Here is a 19287-nt window from a genome sequence, read left to right on the forward strand (position 1 = left end):
TAAGGGTTTCAGGGATAAACATTTGGAACACATTAAGAGTTTAATAAACAGTGGCTAACAGTATCTTGTGGCAAAGCTACAAGTTAAACGAGATGCATCTTCCTGCAGCATCAGATTTGAAGATTTGAGTATTATCTACTGGGAAAAATCTCAGACTTGCTTTTAAGCATGCATACACAAACACACGGCACCAAACCAAAACAAAGGCAATACAGAAGATGCAGGATGATTTTTATGGTGCATGGTCTGTGTAACATTTGAAAACATGCAAATTGAAACCATGTCTTGTTAAAGTGACACACGTAAGTAGCAACAGTTTAAAAGCACATGAGAATGATAAATACCAAACTCAGGAGGCGGCAACCTTAGTGGGCTGGGGGCAAAAGAAACTAGGACAAGCTCATAGGGTCTTCAAACCATTAGTCGCACAGATCTAAAAAGTGAAAGATCCAAAGCAAATATAATCTATGTTCAGATTCAAATGAACTAGGGGTGGATTCTTGGGTGTTTGCTGTATTATGCTTATATTATATATGCTTCACCGTCATCAGCCTTTACTTTTTACATGGCTTCTTCCCCTCCCTCCGTTTCTTTATCTGTTCATCCTGTCTCTCATGCCTCCCCAGGTCCCTCCCCACCCCCACCCCACGTCAGCTCCTGAAGGCAGGGACCTGAGCCAGCTTTGCCCACTGCTGGGTCTTCAGCTCATGAACGCTGCTGGCACTTGAGATGCACGTTTCAAACTATTACATTTAGAACAGATAGACAACAAGGTCCTAATGTATAGCACAGGAAGCTATATTGAATATCCTGTGATAAACCACAGTGGAAAAGGATATTAAAAAAGAATGTCTGTATGTGTATAACTGGGTCACTTTGCTGTACAGCAGAGATTGACACAGCATTGCAAATCAACCATACCTCAATAAAAAAAACCTAAAAAAAAAAGGTGTACATTTATTGAATGAAGGAATATTTTTCTGTATTCCTGGATTATTTAATTTGAAGTAAATAAACAAAAGATTTGAGTGAGGAGCCCTTGGAAGATTGGTGCCCCCAGGCCCTGGGACCAGCAAAACCCATGGCCTCAGCTGACTGCCGACTGCCCTGGGTATAAAAGTGGCCTCATGGTTACATAAAAAATTGTCTATGTTTCCAAAAGCGTGCTGCCCCTGAAGATCTGGGCTGAGCAACGTGGTGACTGGGATTGGCTTTAAAATATTCCCATAGAAACAGTGTGAGATCCTGCTCACTGTTCAGTGTGAGTGGTGGGTTCCTGCAGCTTTATGCTACTCATTCATCTCTATTCTGGGCTCATTTGAAATCCTTGAGAGTTTTTTTTTTTTTTTAAGAGTAGTTTTTTAGGGGGAGGAGAAAGGGATGAATGTGTGGAGCACAGAGGACTTTCAGAGCAGTGAAAATACTCTCTATGATGCCATAATAATGAATGAATACATGTCATCATACGTTTGTCCAAACCTACATACAACACAGGGAATCAACTGTAATGTAAACTATGGACTTTGAGTCATTATGATGTGTCAAGGCAGGGGGTTTATAGGAAATCTCTTTACCTTCCACTCAATTTTGCTATGAACCTAAAACTGCTCTTAAAAAAACAAAAAGGGCAGCTTTAAAGGCTTAGCTTGCTATACGCCCCACCCCACCAATGCTGGCTCCCAGTTGGTGGGAATGCTGGCTCCTGGGGCCCCGACACCCACCTTGGCCTCCCCTTCCCCAATGCCCCTTCCACAGGGGTAGGGGGTTCTGTTCCCTTCACCTAGAAGAGACCTGGCACCAGGAGGTAAATCAGTAAACGCCTGATGGAGCTAGTCTTCCCTGGTGGGATCTGGCTCAGGCTGGCCAGGAGTTCCTGAGGATCCAAGACCTCCAACCCACCATGCCTCACACCAAGGGCTCCAGCACCCCTCCACCCCTAAGGAAAGGCACCAGATGAGGGTAAGTGCCCACTTTATTAGCCAGCAGCTGGTCTGCAGGGCTCCCCAATGCCCACCCTCACAGGTGGACAACAGAATGAACCTGTTACCTGCTCCCCTGTCCCTGGGACCCTGGGGCCAGTGGGGAAGAGGAGATACCAGGGGCAGGGGGACTGGCCTCACAGAGGCCTCGTAAATACAAGGGGGTCACTGGCAGAGATGCAAAGGGCAGCAGGGTCTTGGGGAAGGCGGCCTATCCAGGGCGGTTCGTGTCATGCAGCCTCCTGTGTCGACGGGGGCCCCCGTTCGGCGTCTAGGCGGCACAGGGGACTGTCGTACACCATCTGCAGGTTCACCTTGTGGCCCACCAGCTCCCGGATATTGTTGATGCCATATTTGATCATTGTCGGGCTTGGGAGGGGGGACATGACATGGTTTAACACAAGGTCAGGTCATGCTCTCTTCTGATCAGAACCTCTCTTACCACCTTCCTTGAGTAAAAGCCCAAGTCCTCCCTGGGGCTCAAAAGGCCCTGCTCAATCTGTCCTGTCACCTCCTCACCCTCATCTCCTCCCACTCTCCACCTTCACTCACTCATTCCCTCCAACCACACTGGCCTCCTTAGTGTTCTCCAAACACAGCAGGCCCGCTCCAGCCTCAGGGCCTTTGCACTGGCTATTCCCTCTGCCTGGAACGCCGTTCCCCAGATATCCTCACGGCTTACCAATTCACCCACCTTCAGTCTTTGCTCAGATGCCACCTCCTCTGAGAGGCCTTCCCTGACATCTCCTTAGCCTTCCCTGCTGTGCTTTCTCTGTAACACTGCTTTTGGACATACTTTAAGCTTTACTTGTTGAGTTATTTATCTCACTAATTATCATCCTCTTTGTTCCACTAGCACCCCTGGCTTTATGAAAGTAGAGATGTGTATGTCATAATCACAGCACAGGACTCAGTACACAGCAGGTGCTCACTAAGGGTTTCTCAAATGAATGAACGAATGGATGGGGCTGAAAGTCTGCAGGCCCCCACGCCTGGCAAGCCACCTGAGTAAGGCAGCCAACACCCTAAGTGGTCTGGGTACTCACCGCTCAAGGGAGAGGCCCCAGGCAATGACTGACACGTTCTCGGGGAGCCCCATGGGCAGCAGCATCTCAGGGCGGAAGATCCCGGAGTTTCCAACCTCCACCCACTTCTTCAGGCCTGTGAAGGCAGGAGAAGGATGGGGCGGCTTGTGTGGGTGATACTGGGCCTGGCAGTTAGCTCGGGAGGTGGGGTGTGGGCTTGGCAGTGACAGGGACCTGGGCTGAGCCGTGGGCAGCCTGAGACCTCCCTCCCTGTCCCAGTACGGGGTTCCACCCTGACCTTGGTGGTAGCTGAACACTTCCATGCTGGGCTCAGTGTAGGGGTTGTAGGTCGGCTTGAAACGCAGCTGGGTGATACCTGGGTGGGGAGGCAGCCAAACAGAGCGGTGGGGGGGGGGGCAAAGGGGGAGGGTGAGGCTGACGACCAAGGCATCCTCCTGCTTGCCCACCCCAGCCCGCCTGCTCACCCAGCTTGGTGAAGAACTCCCGCAGGACGCCCATGAGGTGGCCTAGCGTGAGGCCGTGGTCAGCCACGACGCCCTCGATCTGGTGGAACTCGGCCAGGTGCGTGGCATCCAGGGTCTCATTCCGGAACACACGGTCAATGGAGAAGTACTTGGCCGCTGTGAAGGGCTTCTGGAGGTGAGAGGCAGGCCAGGCCCGGGCATGGGTGAGAAGGTCAGGATGACAGCCTTGCCCCCTCCAACGCTGCCCAAGCCCCGCCACACCTTCTGGGCCAGGCGGTAGAGGGCGCGGGCGCTGGCCGACGTGGTGTGGGTGCGCAGTAGGTTTTTCCGAGCCTCGTCCAGTTTCCAGTTGTACTTGTACCTTCAGAGGGACATACAGGAAGTCCATGATGCAGCTCTCGGCCCCCAACCTCTTTCCCCCGACACCCCTGGGTGTCCTGCCCAGGACCCAAAGTCCTGGGTCCTGCCTTACCCCTGTGAGCCGTAGCCGCCCTGAGAGTGGGTCCGCTTGACGCGATGGACGTAGTCCATTGGGAGCTGCTGGGCCTGGGCTGGATCTGGGCAGGACAGAGCAACATCTGGTCAGTCAAGGAGCATTTCTCAAATAGCCACCGCACTGAAAACAGACAGTGACACAGGCAGCTCCCTCCCCCACCCTCCACAGCTGCCAGAGGGTACCTGGGAACACCTGAGTCAGTCACAACTGTCCTCTGCCCGGAACCTTCCGTGGTCCCATTTCCTTTTTTTTTTGGCCATGCCGCACAGCTTGCAGGACTTAGTTCCCCAACCAGGGATTGAACCTGCACCCTAGGCAGTGAAAGCACAGAGTCCTAACCACTGGACCGCCAGGGAATTCTCTCCTCCCACTCCTAACTGACCACTTCCTCCAGCCACAGGGCTTCCCTGCTGATCTGTGAGCACACCAGGCATGTGCCAGCCTCAGGGCCTTTGCACTGGCCATTCCCTTTGCCTGGAACTTTCCTTCCCCAGGCATAGCTCCCTCCCTGACCTCCTTCCATCTTTGCTTAAGCAGCCTTCATTTTATTTTATTATTATTTTAAAAAATATTTTATTTATCTTATTTATTTGGTTGCATCGGGTCTTGGTTGCAGCAGGCATGCTCCTTAGTTGCGGCAGGTGTGCTCCTTAGTTGTGGCTCGCCAGCTCCTTAGTTGCAGCATGCGAACTCTTAGTTGCGGCATGCACGTGGGATCTAGTTCCCTCACCAGGGACCGAACCCAGGCCCGCTGCATTGGGAGCACGGACTTTTTTTTTTAAATTAATTTATTTTTGGCTGCGTTGCGTCTTCATTGCTGTGCGTGGGCTTTCTCTGGCTGAGGCAAGCGCGGGCTTCTCATTGAGGTGGCTTCTCTTGCTGCGGAGCACGGGCTCTAGGCGCGCGGGCTTCAGTAGTTGTGGCATGCAGGCTCAGTAGTCGTGGCTTGCAGGCTCTAGAGTGCAGGCTCAGTAGTTGCGGCGCACGGGCTTAGTTGCTCAGCGGCATGTGGTATCTTCCCGGACCAGGGATTGAACCCGTGTCCCCTGCGGTGGCAGGCGGACTCTTAACCACTGCGCCACCAGGGAAGTCCCAAGCAGCCTTTATTTAATTAATTAATTTATTTTTAAATAAATTTATTTTATTTATTTTTGGCTATGTTGGGTCTTCGTTGCTGTGCACGGGCTTTCTCTAGTTGTGGTGAGCAGGGGCTACTCTTCGTTGCAGTGTGCGAGCTTCTCATTGCGGTGGCTTCTCTTGTTGCGGAGCACGGGCTCTGGGCACGCGGACTTCAGTAGTTGTGGCTCATGGGCTCTAGAGCGCAGGCTTAGTAGTTGTGGCGCACGGGCTTAGTCGCTCCGCGGCATGTGGGATCTTCCTGGACCAGGGCTCGAACCCGCGTCCCCTGCATTGGCAGGCAGATTCTTAACCACTGTGCCACCAGGGAAGCCCGCAGCCTTTATTTTAAATTGACAGTGTGCTCCCCCCACAACATAACGTCAATTCCCCCATCGCATTTACTGCCATCTTGCATCGCCGTGTTTACAGCTTACTCAGAATTAAATGCATATCTCGCCCAACCAGGATACGCGGGTCTCATCAAGGCAAGGATTTGTGTCTCATTCATGGCTGTGACCCAGGTGTTTCACAGAGACTTTGGCACACAGGAGCTCAGTCATTGGTGCAGACTCTATGCTGCATGAATGTGCAAGTTCTTATGATTCCCTTCCAGAGACACAATTTTAGTGCACGTGAAAAGCCTGACATCAAATCCCAGCTCCACCGCCTATAAGCTGTGACCCTGGGCAAGTGATGTCCCCTCTCTGAGACCTAATTTCCTCACTTGCAAAACAGGGCTAACAGTCTACTTCCTATAGTTGATGGAAAGATTAAAACAGTGACAGCTAAGTTTTATATATATTTTTTTCTTTTTCTGTTTTTTTTGCTCACACTACATGGCACGTGGAACTTCCCTGACAAGGGATCAAACCTGCGCCCCCCTGCAGCGGAAGCGGAGAGTCCTAACCACTGGACCACCAGGGAAGTCCCACGGCTCAGCAAGTTTTGGATGCTGAAATGATGACAATGGCGCTGTTGCTCCTGGCCAGGTAACAGGCACCCAACAGCCTCATCTGTCCTGCTGGTGGGGGAAACAACAACCATTTTGGAAAGTCATTCAATTTCAGAGAGTACTAAGGACTGTGGAAGAAAGAAAGAACTGGGAAGCAATGCTGAAGACTAGCAGTGAGGAGCTTTTAGAACTTGGGGGGACAAGGGCATGTCAGGGTGGCCTCTCTGAGGTGACATGTGAGCAGAGGCTTCATGCCAGAGCCTGCCATGAAGACCTGGGAGAAGACAGTTCTCGGCAGAAGCCACAGCACGGGCAAAGGCCCTGAGGTGGGCAGGAGGGGAGGTGGAAGAAGATCACAGAAGTTGATGATAGCGGCTCACACAGGTTTGTTGGCCACACTGAGGAGGATGGAGTTTATCCTGTAAAATGGTACGCCACCCCTAAAGGCTCTGCCCAGGCCTGGCACCTCTGATGGCGCGGCGGGGCCCACCCACCTCGCAGGAAGAAGGTGTCATGCTGGTCCCGTGCTGGGTGCTGCTGGGGCTGGAAGAGTGCGTCAAAGTTCCAGAAGGAGCTCTCAATGTAATTGTCGGTCGGCATCTCGGTGAACCTGGTGGGAGACACAGCCTGACTGCCCTGCCTGTGCCCAGCAGCGGGGCTGGCCCCACCCCCGGCCCCGTGCTTACCCCATCTCCAGGAAGATCTGCCGGAACTGGGTGCGGACCTTGAGCAGGGGGTGCAGGTGGCCGCTGTCAGGGAGGACGCCATGGGCCGAGAAATTGTAGGGCTTGAAGGGCCGGTCCCGCCAGGAGCCACTATGGGGGGATGAAGGGTACATGGGTGTGGTGGGGGCTGCCTACCACACCCTCATCGGCCCCCAACTCTGGGGCTACCCCCTACCTGGAGATCATCTCTGGGCTCAGCTCTGTTTCCTGCTTGGAGATGCTGGTGCTAAAGGCACTGCCTTTGCTCACCCAGTAGGTCTTCAGGGTCCTGAGGCCAGAGGAAAACGCTGTTACCTCCTCCAAGTGGTTTCCCTTGACCTCCCATCTGATGCTGACCCCAAAGTCACCCACCAAGTCACTCTGCTGTATTTTCTTCCTGACACTTACCATCTCCGGAATCCTCTTAGCTGGCCCCAACCTACATCCCTATGTTCATGCAGTTACTCATTCAACAAACATTTACTGAGAACCTACTGTGTACCAGGGCCTATTCAAGGCACTAAGCATATAGCTGGGAGTGATAATAACAGGTCAAGTTTAGAGAGTTTATTCCATACTAGGCTCTGTTCCATAAAATCACCCCATAATCCTGTGTGAAAAGGAACCATTTTACACCTGTGTAAAAAGAAGCCTGGAAAGATCAGGTGACTTGGTCAAGGTCACACAGCTAGCATATGGCAGGGCTGGGACTTGAATCAGGCAGCCCCGCTCCAGTCTGCCTTTTTCTTTTTTTTTTTTTTTTGGCCACGCCATGCACATGGGATCTTAGTTCCCCAACCAGGGATCGAACCCAGGCCTCCTGCGGTGGAAGCTCAGAGTCCTAACCACTGGACCACCAGGGAATTCCCAGTTTGCGTTCTTATAACTGCTAGGCCACTGCTACGTCTGCTCAAAGGAGTCGTCAGCTCTGTGAGGGCAGAGCCCCCAGCAGGTCCCAGCAGTCATAAACTTTCAGACAGTGCTTAGGACTGTAAAGGAAGCAAACCGGGCACAAGGGATGGAGACCAGGAGTGAGGAACTTTTATGGAATTCGAAGGGAGGAAAGGGTGTCAGGGTGGCCTCTCTAAGGGGACACGTGAGCAGAGGTTTGATGTCAGAACGTGCTTTGAAGAAGAGCAGGCAGATCTTTCCCGGCAGAAGGCACAGCAGAGGCAAAGGCCCTGACGTGGCACGAGCCTGGCGTGTGTGCTCGACAACCACAGTGTGAAGGGAGGCTGGGAGGAGACTGATGGCACCCTGGCCCAGTGTGGGCAGAATGGCTCCCCTTCTGCTCCAGGGCCATGCAGGTGACACAGGTGTGAGCCTGGGGGGTGGCACCCACTCACGCTTCAGTCAGCAGCTTCCTCTTCCTGAGCTCGCTCCTCTCCTTCTCTCCCAGCTTCTCGGCCCGTCCACCCTGGACCAGCTGGAGCCGCCGCTGCACCTCATCTTCCACGCTATCCACCTGCCACAGCGATGGGCGTGAGGGGCCGTGAGGGCAGGGGGCCCCCCTGTCCGACCACCCGTCCAACCACCGCCCGGCAGGGACTCACCACTCTGAACACCCGGGGTCCGTCAGCAGCACTCTTGTCCACTCGGATCCACTTGTTGGACATGGCCTTGCTGAAGCCCACCTTGCCACTGGGCAGTCGCTGTGGGAGCAAGGCTGCAATGAGGGGGGCACAAGGGTCGCCCTCATCCCAACACCTCCCTAGGCCCTGCCCACTCAGACTCCTACCATGAGCTCGCTCTGGGGCAGGCCCTCTGGGGGGACGCTGCGAAACACCCGGGCCTCATGGCTGCCCTCCCGGGCAATCTCCTCGCCCTCAGCGGTAAGCTCCCAGCGCTTGGTGGAGCGCAGCTCAGCCTCGATTATCTGTAGGAAAACAGGGGGACACGGGCAGGGACAGCGTTCAGATCCAGGCACCCCCTTGCCGCAGCACTGGGGATGCGGGTCAAAGAACAGCCTGTGATGTCAACTTTGCCTCTCAGCTGTACCACTTCCCAGCGGAGTGATCTCGCCTCGTTGAGCCTCAGTAGATCTTTTGTGACACGGGAAAAATGACAAAAATGATTCACACCTCCCAGGGTCAGGTAAAGTACTGAGGGTATTACCTGCCTGGCAAAGAACAAATCCTATCACTTTTGAACCTGGGAAAGATTTTTTTAAAGTCTCAGGTGAAATGATTTATTTCCACACTTACATGCATCTCAGTGTAGCCAGACGTCACAGAAGAACCCAGGCTGTCCACATTACACACATGAACCCTAGGCTCCCCTTTCATTCTAATTCCTAGCTCTGTTCCTCTCTTGTCGTGCGACCTTGGGAAAGTTGCTTAACGTCCCTGAGCAAATTTTCTTATCCATGAGAGAAGAGTGTGGTGGCCTCTACCTCAGAGAGTTGTTTTGAGTAACTAGGAAGGATGCAGAGCGCTTAGTATGCAGCAAACGCTGCATAAATATAACTACTACTACATTAATATCATCGTCATCATCTTTACAATGAACCACACTAAACTGCCACTACTTAACCCTCAGTAGCCTACACAAATGTCACTTTCACATCAATCAAGGTACTGTCACCCCATACACCATAGTTTCAATCCCTTTCTGCACTGACGACCTCAGGCTTCAAATCCAGGTTTGCCTGTTCCTTCTAGTGTCACCGATCAAGATTCTGACCAGTGCTTAGAAGTTGTCACATCTGCAATATGGGGATAATAACAGTGCCATCTACTGAAGGTCACATCAAATATTGGATGAGGAATAAATCTGAGACCAGAGCAGGGCACATCATGTAAGTTTGATGTTTTCAGCTATGTGTTTTGAGTCCTAGCCTCATGGATCCAGCCTGCTGGGTGACCCACGGGTCTGTCAGCATCCTCCCCCTCTGGCTCCATCACCCTTCCCTTGTCCAAGCCAGAAGGCTGGGCTTCATCCGAGCTACCCCTACCTTTCCATGAACCTTATTTCATTCCTTCACCTGAATCCCTTCTCCATTCCAGCTGCCTCCCTACAGCCAGGGACCATACCCTGTAGTTTGGGGATGTGCCAGCCTCTGCCATTGTCCCCTTGCCTCCAGTCCTGCTCGCACCAATCCTTCCCAAGAGTGATGTAGGAGTACGCACATCTCATTGGCTCTAGCTCCTGCCATGGCCCCCCCAGTACCCCTGTGAGATAAAGACCTACAAGGCCTCGCAAAATCTGGCTCTGCTGGGTCTCTCTCACCACTTGTGCCACCCCCCTACCCCATTGATCCTTAAAGTGCCATGGCTTTTCTACTCAATGCAGAAACCCGACTCAGCTGTCATCGCCTTTGGGATGCTCTCCCTGATCCTCAAGGCTGGGTCTGCTATCACCTCTGAGTTCCCCGTGCTTCCTCCATCACTCCGGTCACTTGAGTATATCCATTATACCGCAGCCTGCGTGAAGGCAGCGACTGCGTCTTTCTCGTCCACCATTCTCCTCTCCACCCCCTCAACACTGATCATGCCTCAATGGACGTTTACTGCATGAGGAACATCCGTACGCCGGGGCCCTCACTCGTTCCTGACTCCCCGCCTGCGCACCTTGGGCGGGACACATACAATTACTCCTAACCAGGCCTGAGATAATGTGGCCTGGAGGCAGAGCCCTCCTGGCAAGGGAACCGCAGGTGCAAAAGCGAGGAGGCCCGGCATCACCGGCCCAGCTCACCTCACCCAGCGCCTGCAGGCTCTTCACGGCGCCCACCACGGTCTGGTGCTCTACGCCCAGCTCGGCCGCCAGTTCTGCGCTGTCCAGGCCGCCATCGGCCGCCTCCAGCCGCTGAAGCAGCACCTCTGCCACCGGACCATCTGCCATGACTGCTGCCAGAGCGCTCGGCGTGTGCCTGCCGGCGCTCACAACAACCGGAACCGGAACCGGAATCGGCGCCGGGGGGCGTGCAACGTCATCTTGAGTGTGGCAGACCATGTTGCAGGGCTCGGGGTGCCGCCATCTTGAGCGTGTCACTTGAACTTAAGAGGGGGTTAGGCACCCAGTGCTGGCTGGACTGGTGGTTTCTGGTTGACCAGAGAAGTCAAATCAATGCCATCAAAGACAGACTCACAGCATTGTTTTAAGCTTCACCCAGCCCCACCAGCAGGGGCTGTGTGACCTTGTACTTCCGCCTCTCTGGGCCTCAGACAAGTCCTCCCTTAGGGATTCTTTCTTACCCGACAGGAGGGCTGTAGGTGGTGGACTCCAGACATAGTCATCCTGCTGATGTCAACTACTTTTATTTTTTTTATTATCATTTTAAGAATTATTTATTTGGTTGCATTGGGTCTTAAGTTGCAGCTCTCCAGCTCCTTGGTTGCAGCACATGGGCTCCTTAGTTGTGGCTCCAGGGCTCCTTAGTTGCGGCATGCATGTGGCATCTAGTTCCCTGGCCAGGGATCGAACCCAGGCCCCCTGCATTGGGAGCACGGAGTCCTAACCACTGCACCACCAGGGAAGTCCCTGATGTCAACTACTTTTAAATTTTCAAAGGGAGGCTGGGTAGGGACCAACCCTATTATAGAGGGGAGAAGGACTCAATAATAGTTATATTCAAGGTTGCAGCTAACCTGTATGGACGTTCTCCCCTGTGCCCAGCCCAGTGCTAAGTGCTTCAGGTGTCTTACTTCATTTTCCCCAAAACTGTATGATGTAGATACTGATATAATCTACATTTCACAGATGTGAAAACTGAGGCTTGGAGGGTGGTATGCCTTGCCCAAGGTTCTGCAAGGAGCTGGTAGAGAGTGTCAGAAATTATAAACACTCCAGAGCCTGACCCCTCCTGCCCATACCCCTGCTCTGAGAAGACCAATGTCAGGGAAATAATTTGTAGTATAGATCAGTGCTGTCCTATAGAAATATAATTCAAGATACTGGGAATTCCCTGGTGGTCCAGTGGTTAGGACTCCACTATTCCACTGCAGGGGGCACGGGTTTGATCCCTGGTCAGCATGCCGCAGCTTGGCCAAGACAAAACAAAACAAGAAATATATTTTGAGATAGAAATGTAATTTTACACATTTTAGTAGCAACGTTAAAAACAAAAGGGGTGAAATTAATTTGAAGAATTTATAGAAACAAAAATGTCCACATTATCATTTCAACACTTAATATAAAGCTACTAGTGAAATATTTTACATTAGTTTTTCACACTAAGTCTTCAAATTCTGATGTGTATTTTCCACTTACAGCTTAGTTCAGAGCAGCTACATTTCAAAAGCCAATAATCACATGTGGCCAGTGGAGACTACATGAGACAGCACAAGCAGATTCTAATCCCAGATCTGCCATTTTTGTCCCTCAGCCAAATCACTTAATCTTTCTGTGCCTCAGTTTCCTCGCTTGGATGGAAATGATATGAGCCCAGGTTACTATGAGAATTAAGTGAAATAGTACCCACACATGTATGCAATACTTGCTGGTACTAAATTGAGTGTGGACTCTGTGTTAGGTGCTGTTCTAAGCACCTACTCATTTAGCCATCACAACTGTTATTTGAGCCTGGTAAATGCGGTTACTAATATCCCCCAATGCTGGACCTACAGTGAGGTCCTGATAAAAATTCAGAATGCATCCCTCAAAGTCTCTTCTTAGCTTCAAAGCACTTTCCCCATTTTTGCTTATTTAATTCCAGCAAGAGTTCTTCTTTCCTTGCTTCTGTCACACGCCAAGTAGGTTTTAAGCCTGTTCTGTGCCCGGTGCTGCAGGAGACACTGTGGGGTGGGGGGGGGGAATGGTGAGGTGAACAAGACAGGCACAGTGTCTACCCTCTGGCAAGAAGCACCTAGCCCATGTGTCCCTGACACATGGTAGAAGGGAGGGAAGGCGGGGGGAAGGTCAGTGGAAGGCCTAGAGTGGTCATCCCAGACTTGGGGGGGGGTCCTCGTGGGGGAGGACCAGGTTGGGCAATACTGGATACTGTCTTGGGGAGGGGGCAGAACCCCAACTTCTCCAAGACTCCTCATTCCTCTCTTTTCTGAGTCCCCACCACTAGAGGGGAAGCACCCCCTCCCCACCCTTTTGCCAGGATCCCCCCCTTCAGCAGTTTACTTCCACTTCCCAGGTCCAGAGCCAATTTGCTCAGAGTTTGGGAAAGCCCCAGCTCTCCTTCCTCCTTCCTGCAGCCTAGGGGCAGGGAGCTGGTGTGTCACTTTCAGTCATGTGCCTCTGGCTTCAGAAGAAGGCTCTAGTCTCAGGGGTCCTGGCCACCTCCCTTAGACCTTATCATCCCCACCATCTGTCCCATTTTTTCCCTCCCCAACGGAACCCCCTGCCCTCTCATCTTTAGCCGTTTAATTGCAAAAGCAGGCCGTTTGTGGGAGACCACAAGGCAGTGACCCCTTTCATTAACCGGCTGAGGAGGGGATGGGGGGGTAAAGGACAGGCTGCAATAAGGCGAACAACCGTAGGAGACCCAGCCTATAGTCACAACTTCGAGCCGTTCAGGGCTTCCTTCCCTCTGTCCCAGACATCCCTAAAAGCTTTGAAAGCATTTCTGCCGGCCAGCAGCTGGCCGGGGTCGCTCCTCTTGGCCTTTCAGGAGCTCCTGTGCCTTCAAAGAGGCTAAATGCCTTGCCCCAGCTCACACAGCAGCAGTCCGACAGGCTGCCAGGGAACTAGGGGCCGTATGGAGGAGAGAGCCGGCACTCCCCCCGCAGACCTGCACGGCTCTGGCGCTGGGGTGAAGCGAAGCCCCAGGGCTCGATGCCCTCTGCCCCATCCTGGCGGGGCGGGGGGCGGGGGGCGGGAGTTAAGAGAGAGAGAGAGAGAAAGAGATGGAGAGAGGGTCGGAGTGGTGGGGTTCCCCAAATTCAGGGTAGAAAAGGCTAGGAAAACCTTGCCTACCCATCCCTGTAGAGGGGATAAGCGGAGTCGATGCTGGAGCAGGGCCCTAGCTTTCAGCGGCGGCACCTGCACTCGCGCGGATTCTTTAAACGCCTAGATCTCTAGCGCTGCTAGCGGGCGAGGGCGGGGTTGGGCCGAGGTCTGGTCACATGACCTGGCCTGAGGTGCTCGAGGCCCCCACTCCACCGGTGGGCGTCCCCTACAACGCGTGGTCGACCTTCATTGGCCAGTGGTGTAGCCAATAGAAATCGGCCATCTGGGAACCCAGCGTTCCGAGGCACAGCTTAACTTGCTGAGCCCAGAAGGGTCCAATGGAAAGGCAGAGCTGTGGCCACAGACCAATGATAAGGTGGGGGAGGAGGGCCAAGAGACCGGACCAGGTTGGGTTGAGAGGCGGCCGGATATAAAATCGCACGGCTGGCGGCGCCGTCCGTCCCTACTGCAGAGCTACTGCTGGAAGAGCGACTTAAAGGGCCCGCGCGCCGCCGCCCCCTCGGCCCGCCATGCTGCTACCTGTGCTGGTGCTGCTCGGCCTTCTTGGCCTGGCCGCCGCTGAACCCGTCATTTACTTCAAGGAGCAGTTTCTGGACGGAGGTAACGGCTAGTCCCGCCTCGAGGCCGCCCTAACGACGCGGCTGGCCCCGCAGCCCATATCTGCGTGTCGCCTGTAATTACTGCTCAGAGGACCAACATAGTGGCCTTAAGGGACGAGAGCCGCAGGCGATCTCTCCTTCTGCGTCCCTGGGGAGCGGGGAGGGCGCGGCGGCCTTCCGCGGCGGGACTTAGGGTTCGCCCGAGGATCTTTTAAGCCACCAGAGATGTCAAACTAGAGGTTGGGGTGGGGACAGTCGGGGGGAGGGGGAAATCTCCTTCCTTGCCCCCAGCAGTTTGTAGCTCCTGGTAGATGTTTGGTGGGGGGTGATCAGCACCGCTACGCTGACCTGCCCCTTTGGTCCCCTAGATGGGTGGACCGAGCGCTGGATCGAATCCAAACACAAACCGGATTTTGGTAAATTCGTTCTCAGTTCCGGCAAGTTCTACGGTGACCAGGAGAAAGATAAAGGTAAGAGCCTAGGGGTGGGTGCTCAGATCCAGGAGGACTTCCTGGAGGAAGCCCTAGTTACCACACAGTTTGGGTATCCCTAGAAGTAGAACAGGTGGAGGAAGGGAGAGTCGTCTGTATTTCCCATCCTAAGGGTCTCCCGGGGTTTTGGCTGAGCCGTGATCTGACTACCATTCCTTGCTAGGGCTGCAGACAAGCCAGGATGCCCGGTTTTACGCTCTGTCTGCCAGATTCGAGCCCTTCAGCAATAAGGGTCATACACTGGTGGTGCAGTTCACCGTGAAACACGAACAGAACATCGACTGTGGGGGCGGCTACGTGAAGCTATTTCCAGATGGTCTGGACCAGACAGACATGCATGGAGACTCTGAATACAACATCATGTTTGGTGAGGGGGCCCCACCCTGATGCTGACCTCTGATTAGTTAGAGGGAGTTTGAAATTCCATGAGTTCTTTATAGCCCATGAAAAGTGGTCTTAAAATCATAGAAAACACTTAAATGTTTAGACATTTCTTTGGAGGGGAAGTTGAGAGAATAGTTACAGTTAGTAGCAACTTTCCGCATTGTTATCGTTGATTTAAGACTGCTAATTCGAGCTCTTTTATAAGGTAGGCATTTCCTAATTCTGCAAGTAAAGATACTGAGTTCTAGAGCACTGATTTTTTTTTTTTTTTTTTAAATTCCCAACCACAGTCCCTTAGAGATATCTGAATTTTGTCTTTTCACCTTGACAGACCTGAGTTTAAGAACCAAGTTTTCTTTTTGTAAATGGGTGGGGAGGGGTTCATAATGGTGGACAGTCTCTAGCTCTGACCGGATCTGCTTCTCATCAAGGCCCGGACATCTGTGGCCCTGGCACCAAGAAGGTTCATGTCATCTTCAACTACAAGGGCAAGAACGTGCTAATCAACAAGGATATCCGTTGCAAGGTGTGCTCTGGGGGTGGTGACAAATGGCTGTCAGGGAAGGCTCAGAGGCCAGCCTGGTGGGCGGGGCACTGATCTCCCACTCTCTTCAGGACGATGAATTCACACACCTGTACACGCTGATTGTGCGGCCTGATAATACCTATGAGGTAAAGATTGACAACAGCCAGGTGGAGTCAGGCTCCTTGGAGGACGATTGGGATTTCTTGCCTCCCAAGAAGATAAAGGATCCTGATGCTGTAAAGCCTGAAGACTGGGACGAGCGAGCCAAGGTTGATGACCCTACAGACTCCAAGCCTGAGGTTGGTTCTTGGGCAGGGGCTCCCCACCATGGAGGGTGTGGAGGACAGCTGGGCCAACTCTGACCTCCTAATGTACCTTCAGGACTGGGACAAGCCTGAGCACATTCCTGACCCCGATGCTAAGAAGCCCGAGGACTGGGATGAAGAGATGGACGGAGAGTGGGAACCACCAGTGATTCAGAACCCAGAGTACAAGGTGAGCCTGGGGCTCTGAGCAGGGCGGTGCACAGTGGGGAAAGCACTGATCTCCACTCACCCACCAGTGCACTTCTTCTGCAGGGTGAGTGGAAGCCCCGGCAGATTGACAACCCAGATTACAAGGGCATTTGGATCCACCCAGAGATCGACAACCCTGAGTATTCCCCTGATAGCAACATCTACGCCTATGAAAACTTTGCTGTACTGGGCTTGGATCTATGGCAGGTGAGACACGGAGGGAAGAGAAGGATCCCAGGACCTCAGGTGCTCAGGGTCAACCCAGGAGGAAAGGGACAAAGGAGTTCTGACTCCAAAATGGTGTTTTTTTTTTTTTTTAAAGAAATTCCTGGTTTGTCTTTATGGCGTTCTTACAGCACCCACTTTGAAGTTGTACTTACTAACTTCTTGGTACTTTTTCAAGTATCTACGGGAACCAACTCATTTAATTGCCCCCAACAACCTGGAAGGTGGTTAGATAATCCCATTAGAAAATTAGGTTCACAGGGACTGAATTTTTGTCTGTTTTGTTCACCGATGTACCTTCTGCACCTAAGAATGGTGCCTGGCACGTCGTAGGTACTAGAGAAATATTTAAAGAAGGGAGTGAGACCCCTTTTTACAGGTGAAGAAACTGAGGTGCAGAGAGGTGAAGTCACCAGACCGAGGTCATGTAGGCAGGAAATGGCAGAGCTGGGGTTTGAACCCAGGCAGCCTGTTTTTTAACTGCAACATTAAACTGTACCATTGTGTAGTGGTTATGGGAATATGGGCAGGAGACCTTTTCGAGGCCAAGGCCAACAGGTTATATCCCCTCTGACCACCCTTCCGACCACCCGTCTACTCCCCGGCCCCATACAGGTCAAGTCTGGCACCATCTTTGACAACTTCCTCATCACCAACGACGAAGCATACGCTGAGGAGTTTGGCAACGAGACGTGGGGTGTTACGAAGGTGGGACCAGGGTCCAGTCTTGGGCTTGGGGGTGGGCAGGGCTGTCAAGGGAGTCCGGGCCCTGAGGTGTGTGGTTTGCACACAGGCAGCAGAAAAACAAATGAAGGACAAGCAAGACGAAGAGCAGAGGCTAAAGGAGGAGGAGGAGGAGAAGAAGCGCAAGGAAGAGGAGGAGGCAGACAAGGAAGATGAGGAGGACAAGGAGGAGGATGAGGAGGATGAGGATGAGAAAGAGGAAGAGGAGGAGGAAGACACTGCCGCCGGCCAGGCCAAGGATGAGCTGTAGGGGCCACGCCGCCGCCTCCAGGGCTGGACTGAGGCCTGAGTGCTCCTGCCGCAGAGCCGGCCGCGCCAAATAATGTCTCTATGAGACTGGAGAACTTTCATTTTTTTCCAGGCGGGTTCCAATTTGGGGTGGATTTTGTTTTTGTTCTCCCCCTCCCTTATTTTTTTTTTTTTTAAGTTTTTTTTTTTTTTTTTTTTTTAAACTGGTGTTTTGCCTCTGATTCTCTTTCAGCCCTTACCCCTGGCCTTCCATCTTTCTTGATTTGACATCTTTGCTTTCTGCTGTCCCCTTATCTCCCCAGATCCCTTAGTTCCCCTCCAACTTGGGGACTCGGGGTGGGGTGTGGCGTGGAGGAGAAGCCCCAGGCCCAAGATTCCATCTGCTCTCCTTCCTGGATCCCACAGGGGGGTAGGAGAAGAGGGTGGCATCACCAGCCTTCCAGCACTGAGAAAGTATGGGGCTCCTAAGGCCTGAGCTCTGACCTCCCTCTCTCCTTTCTCCCCTGCCCCCAGGACTGGGCCAGTTCCGAGTGGGGCAGCGGGTTCTAGCTCGGCTCATACTGAGAATGTAAGAACTACAAATGCAATTTCTATTAAATTAAGTTTTGTGTCTTCCTCCTGTGTTTCCTTTTGGGGTAGGTGACTCTTAAGTGAGGCTCATTTTGCAGCCACTACAAGTGTTGGTTGAATGTCCCGTAAGGTTACAGGGGCCCTTGTTTATCCCCAGAACCCCAAACAGGTGGGAAAGAGTATTCTAAGTGCCATTACAAATACTCCACTTATTAACTCATTGAGTCGTTGCATCAAACTGGTGAGTTTTGGTTCTAGTACCAGTTGTGTTTGATGAGGAGACTGAGATTTAGTAAGAGGTGGGGTTTGAACCCACGCCTTAGCCACCAACTTATACCAACCGTTTTACACTGCACCGCATATGTACGTCTTACCTGTTAAGGAGCAAGACGACACAGCTATTGGACAGTTTTAAACACATTTTCTTAATATTAGCCAGTGTCAAAAGCTATTAATTCTCTTTATAGTCAAGGAAGTAGGTTCAGAAATGGTATCTAGCTTGTCCAGTGGTCTTCAGTGGCCAAGTCAGGATTTGAACCTCTTGAAGGGAAAGAGGGGGCACCAAGGGATGGTGCAAAAGTGGCAGAGGAGAGTGTGGACCCCTAGGGTTGGCCTAGGCCCACCTCTGTTGGGGTCCTCAAGGCTGCCACTTACGTCCAGTGGGTGGTTGGGAACTGATGTCCCTTGTTGCCAGAGGTAAGAATCCCTCAGCCAAGTCTGGCCTATTCTTGTGGAAGCTTCTTAGCTCAGGGCATGCAGTGAAGGGAGAAGCAGCAGGACCTGGTAACAGTTGGGTAATGAGTGAGGTGTGGCAGGCGACTGCCTGGTGTCCTACTTGGATGGGAATGTTGAGAAGAGCAGGTTAGGAGGCAGGTAATGGTCAGTTCAGGATTGGGGGAGAGAGTCCACCCACTAACTGGAAGATAAGACCATCACCTCCATCCTGTCTGCCAAAGCACCCTCTTCAGCTTTGGCCAACCAACTCTTCGATTCCTTGTTCCTTGGATAGGCCTCCTTTGAGCTTCCTGTGTCCTGTGTCCTAGCGCCACCCTTCTGGGAAGCCTCCAGGATTGGCATATCCAGGGAAAGTTTAAGGAGATAATTTTGTATTCAGTGTAGGGAAGCCTTGAAAGTTACATCTTCCTTAAAAACTTTGGGGTCAGACTGGGGGTAGCTGGGTGAACAAAGTGATCAGGGAAGGAGCCGGAAGAGAGGTGGGGAGACCCAGGAGCTAGAACTGTTAGATTCATTCCAAAAATCCAGCTCGTCCCTCAGGAATGGATGGGGCCACAAAATGGCCTCGTGTCCCCAGTTCCTTGGCCAAACGTGTTTACAGAGTTTTCGTTTAATTGTTGATGACCTT

General features: G+C 52.5%; 2 protein-coding genes across 2 annotated transcripts; one reads left to right on the top strand and one right to left on the bottom strand.

Annotated features, from left to right (window-relative positions):
- Nucleotides 1–1954: 1954 nt before the first annotated feature.
- On the bottom strand, nt 1955–10656 carry FARSA (phenylalanyl-tRNA synthetase subunit alpha). Its single transcript, XM_082379751.1, has 13 exons — nt 10457–10656; nt 8499–8636; nt 8314–8412; nt 8107–8225; nt 6957–7049; nt 6743–6871; nt 6551–6666; nt 3962–4046; nt 3751–3850; nt 3490–3658; nt 3303–3380; nt 3026–3140; nt 1955–2348 (listed from the first exon to the last, which is right to left on the bottom strand). Exons 1-13 carry the CDS (start codon nt 10601–10603, stop codon nt 2210–2212), a joined length of 1527 nt encoding a protein of 508 aa, XP_082235877.1. The 5' UTR covers nt 10604–10656; the 3' UTR covers nt 1955–2209.
- Nucleotides 10657–14042: 3386 nt separating this feature from the next.
- On the top strand, nt 14043–17969 carry CALR (calreticulin). Its single transcript, XM_082379754.1, has 9 exons — nt 14043–14221; nt 14589–14690; nt 14875–15078; nt 15527–15621; nt 15711–15920; nt 16003–16116; nt 16200–16343; nt 16977–17069; nt 17155–17969. Exons 1-9 carry the CDS (start codon nt 14131–14133, stop codon nt 17353–17355), a joined length of 1254 nt encoding a protein of 417 aa, XP_082235880.1. The 5' UTR covers nt 14043–14130; the 3' UTR covers nt 17356–17969.
- The last annotated feature ends 1318 nt before the right edge of the window (nt 17970–19287 follow it).

Source organism: Balaenoptera borealis, assembly GCF_965194805.1.
Source record: "Balaenoptera borealis genome assembly, chromosome: 2".
Classification (NCBI taxonomy): domain Eukaryota; kingdom Metazoa; phylum Chordata; class Mammalia; order Artiodactyla; family Balaenopteridae; genus Balaenoptera; species Balaenoptera borealis.

Coding starts and splice junctions, on each gene's coding strand:
- FARSA (XM_082379751.1), bottom strand. CDS start 10,603: ATGGCAGATGGTCCGGTGGCAGAGGTGCTGCTTCAGCGGCTGGAGGCG. Junction 6,872..6,956: donor AGCCCAGAGATGATCTCCAG/GTAGGGGGTAGC, acceptor ATCCCCCCATAG/TGGCTCCTGGCGGGACCGGC. Junction 3,141..3,302: donor AGTGTTCAGCTACCACCAAG/GTCAGGGTGGAA, acceptor CTGCCTTCACAG/GCCTGAAGAAGTGGGTGGAG.
- CALR (XM_082379754.1), top strand. CDS start 14,131: ATGCTGCTACCTGTGCTGGTGCTGCTCGGCCTTCTTGGCCTGGCCGCC. Junction 14,222..14,588: donor GGAGCAGTTTCTGGACGGAG/GTAACGGCTAGT, acceptor TTGGTCCCCTAG/ATGGGTGGACCGAGCGCTGG. Junction 15,921..16,002: donor CTACAGACTCCAAGCCTGAG/GTTGGTTCTTGG, acceptor ATGTACCTTCAG/GACTGGGACAAGCCTGAGCA.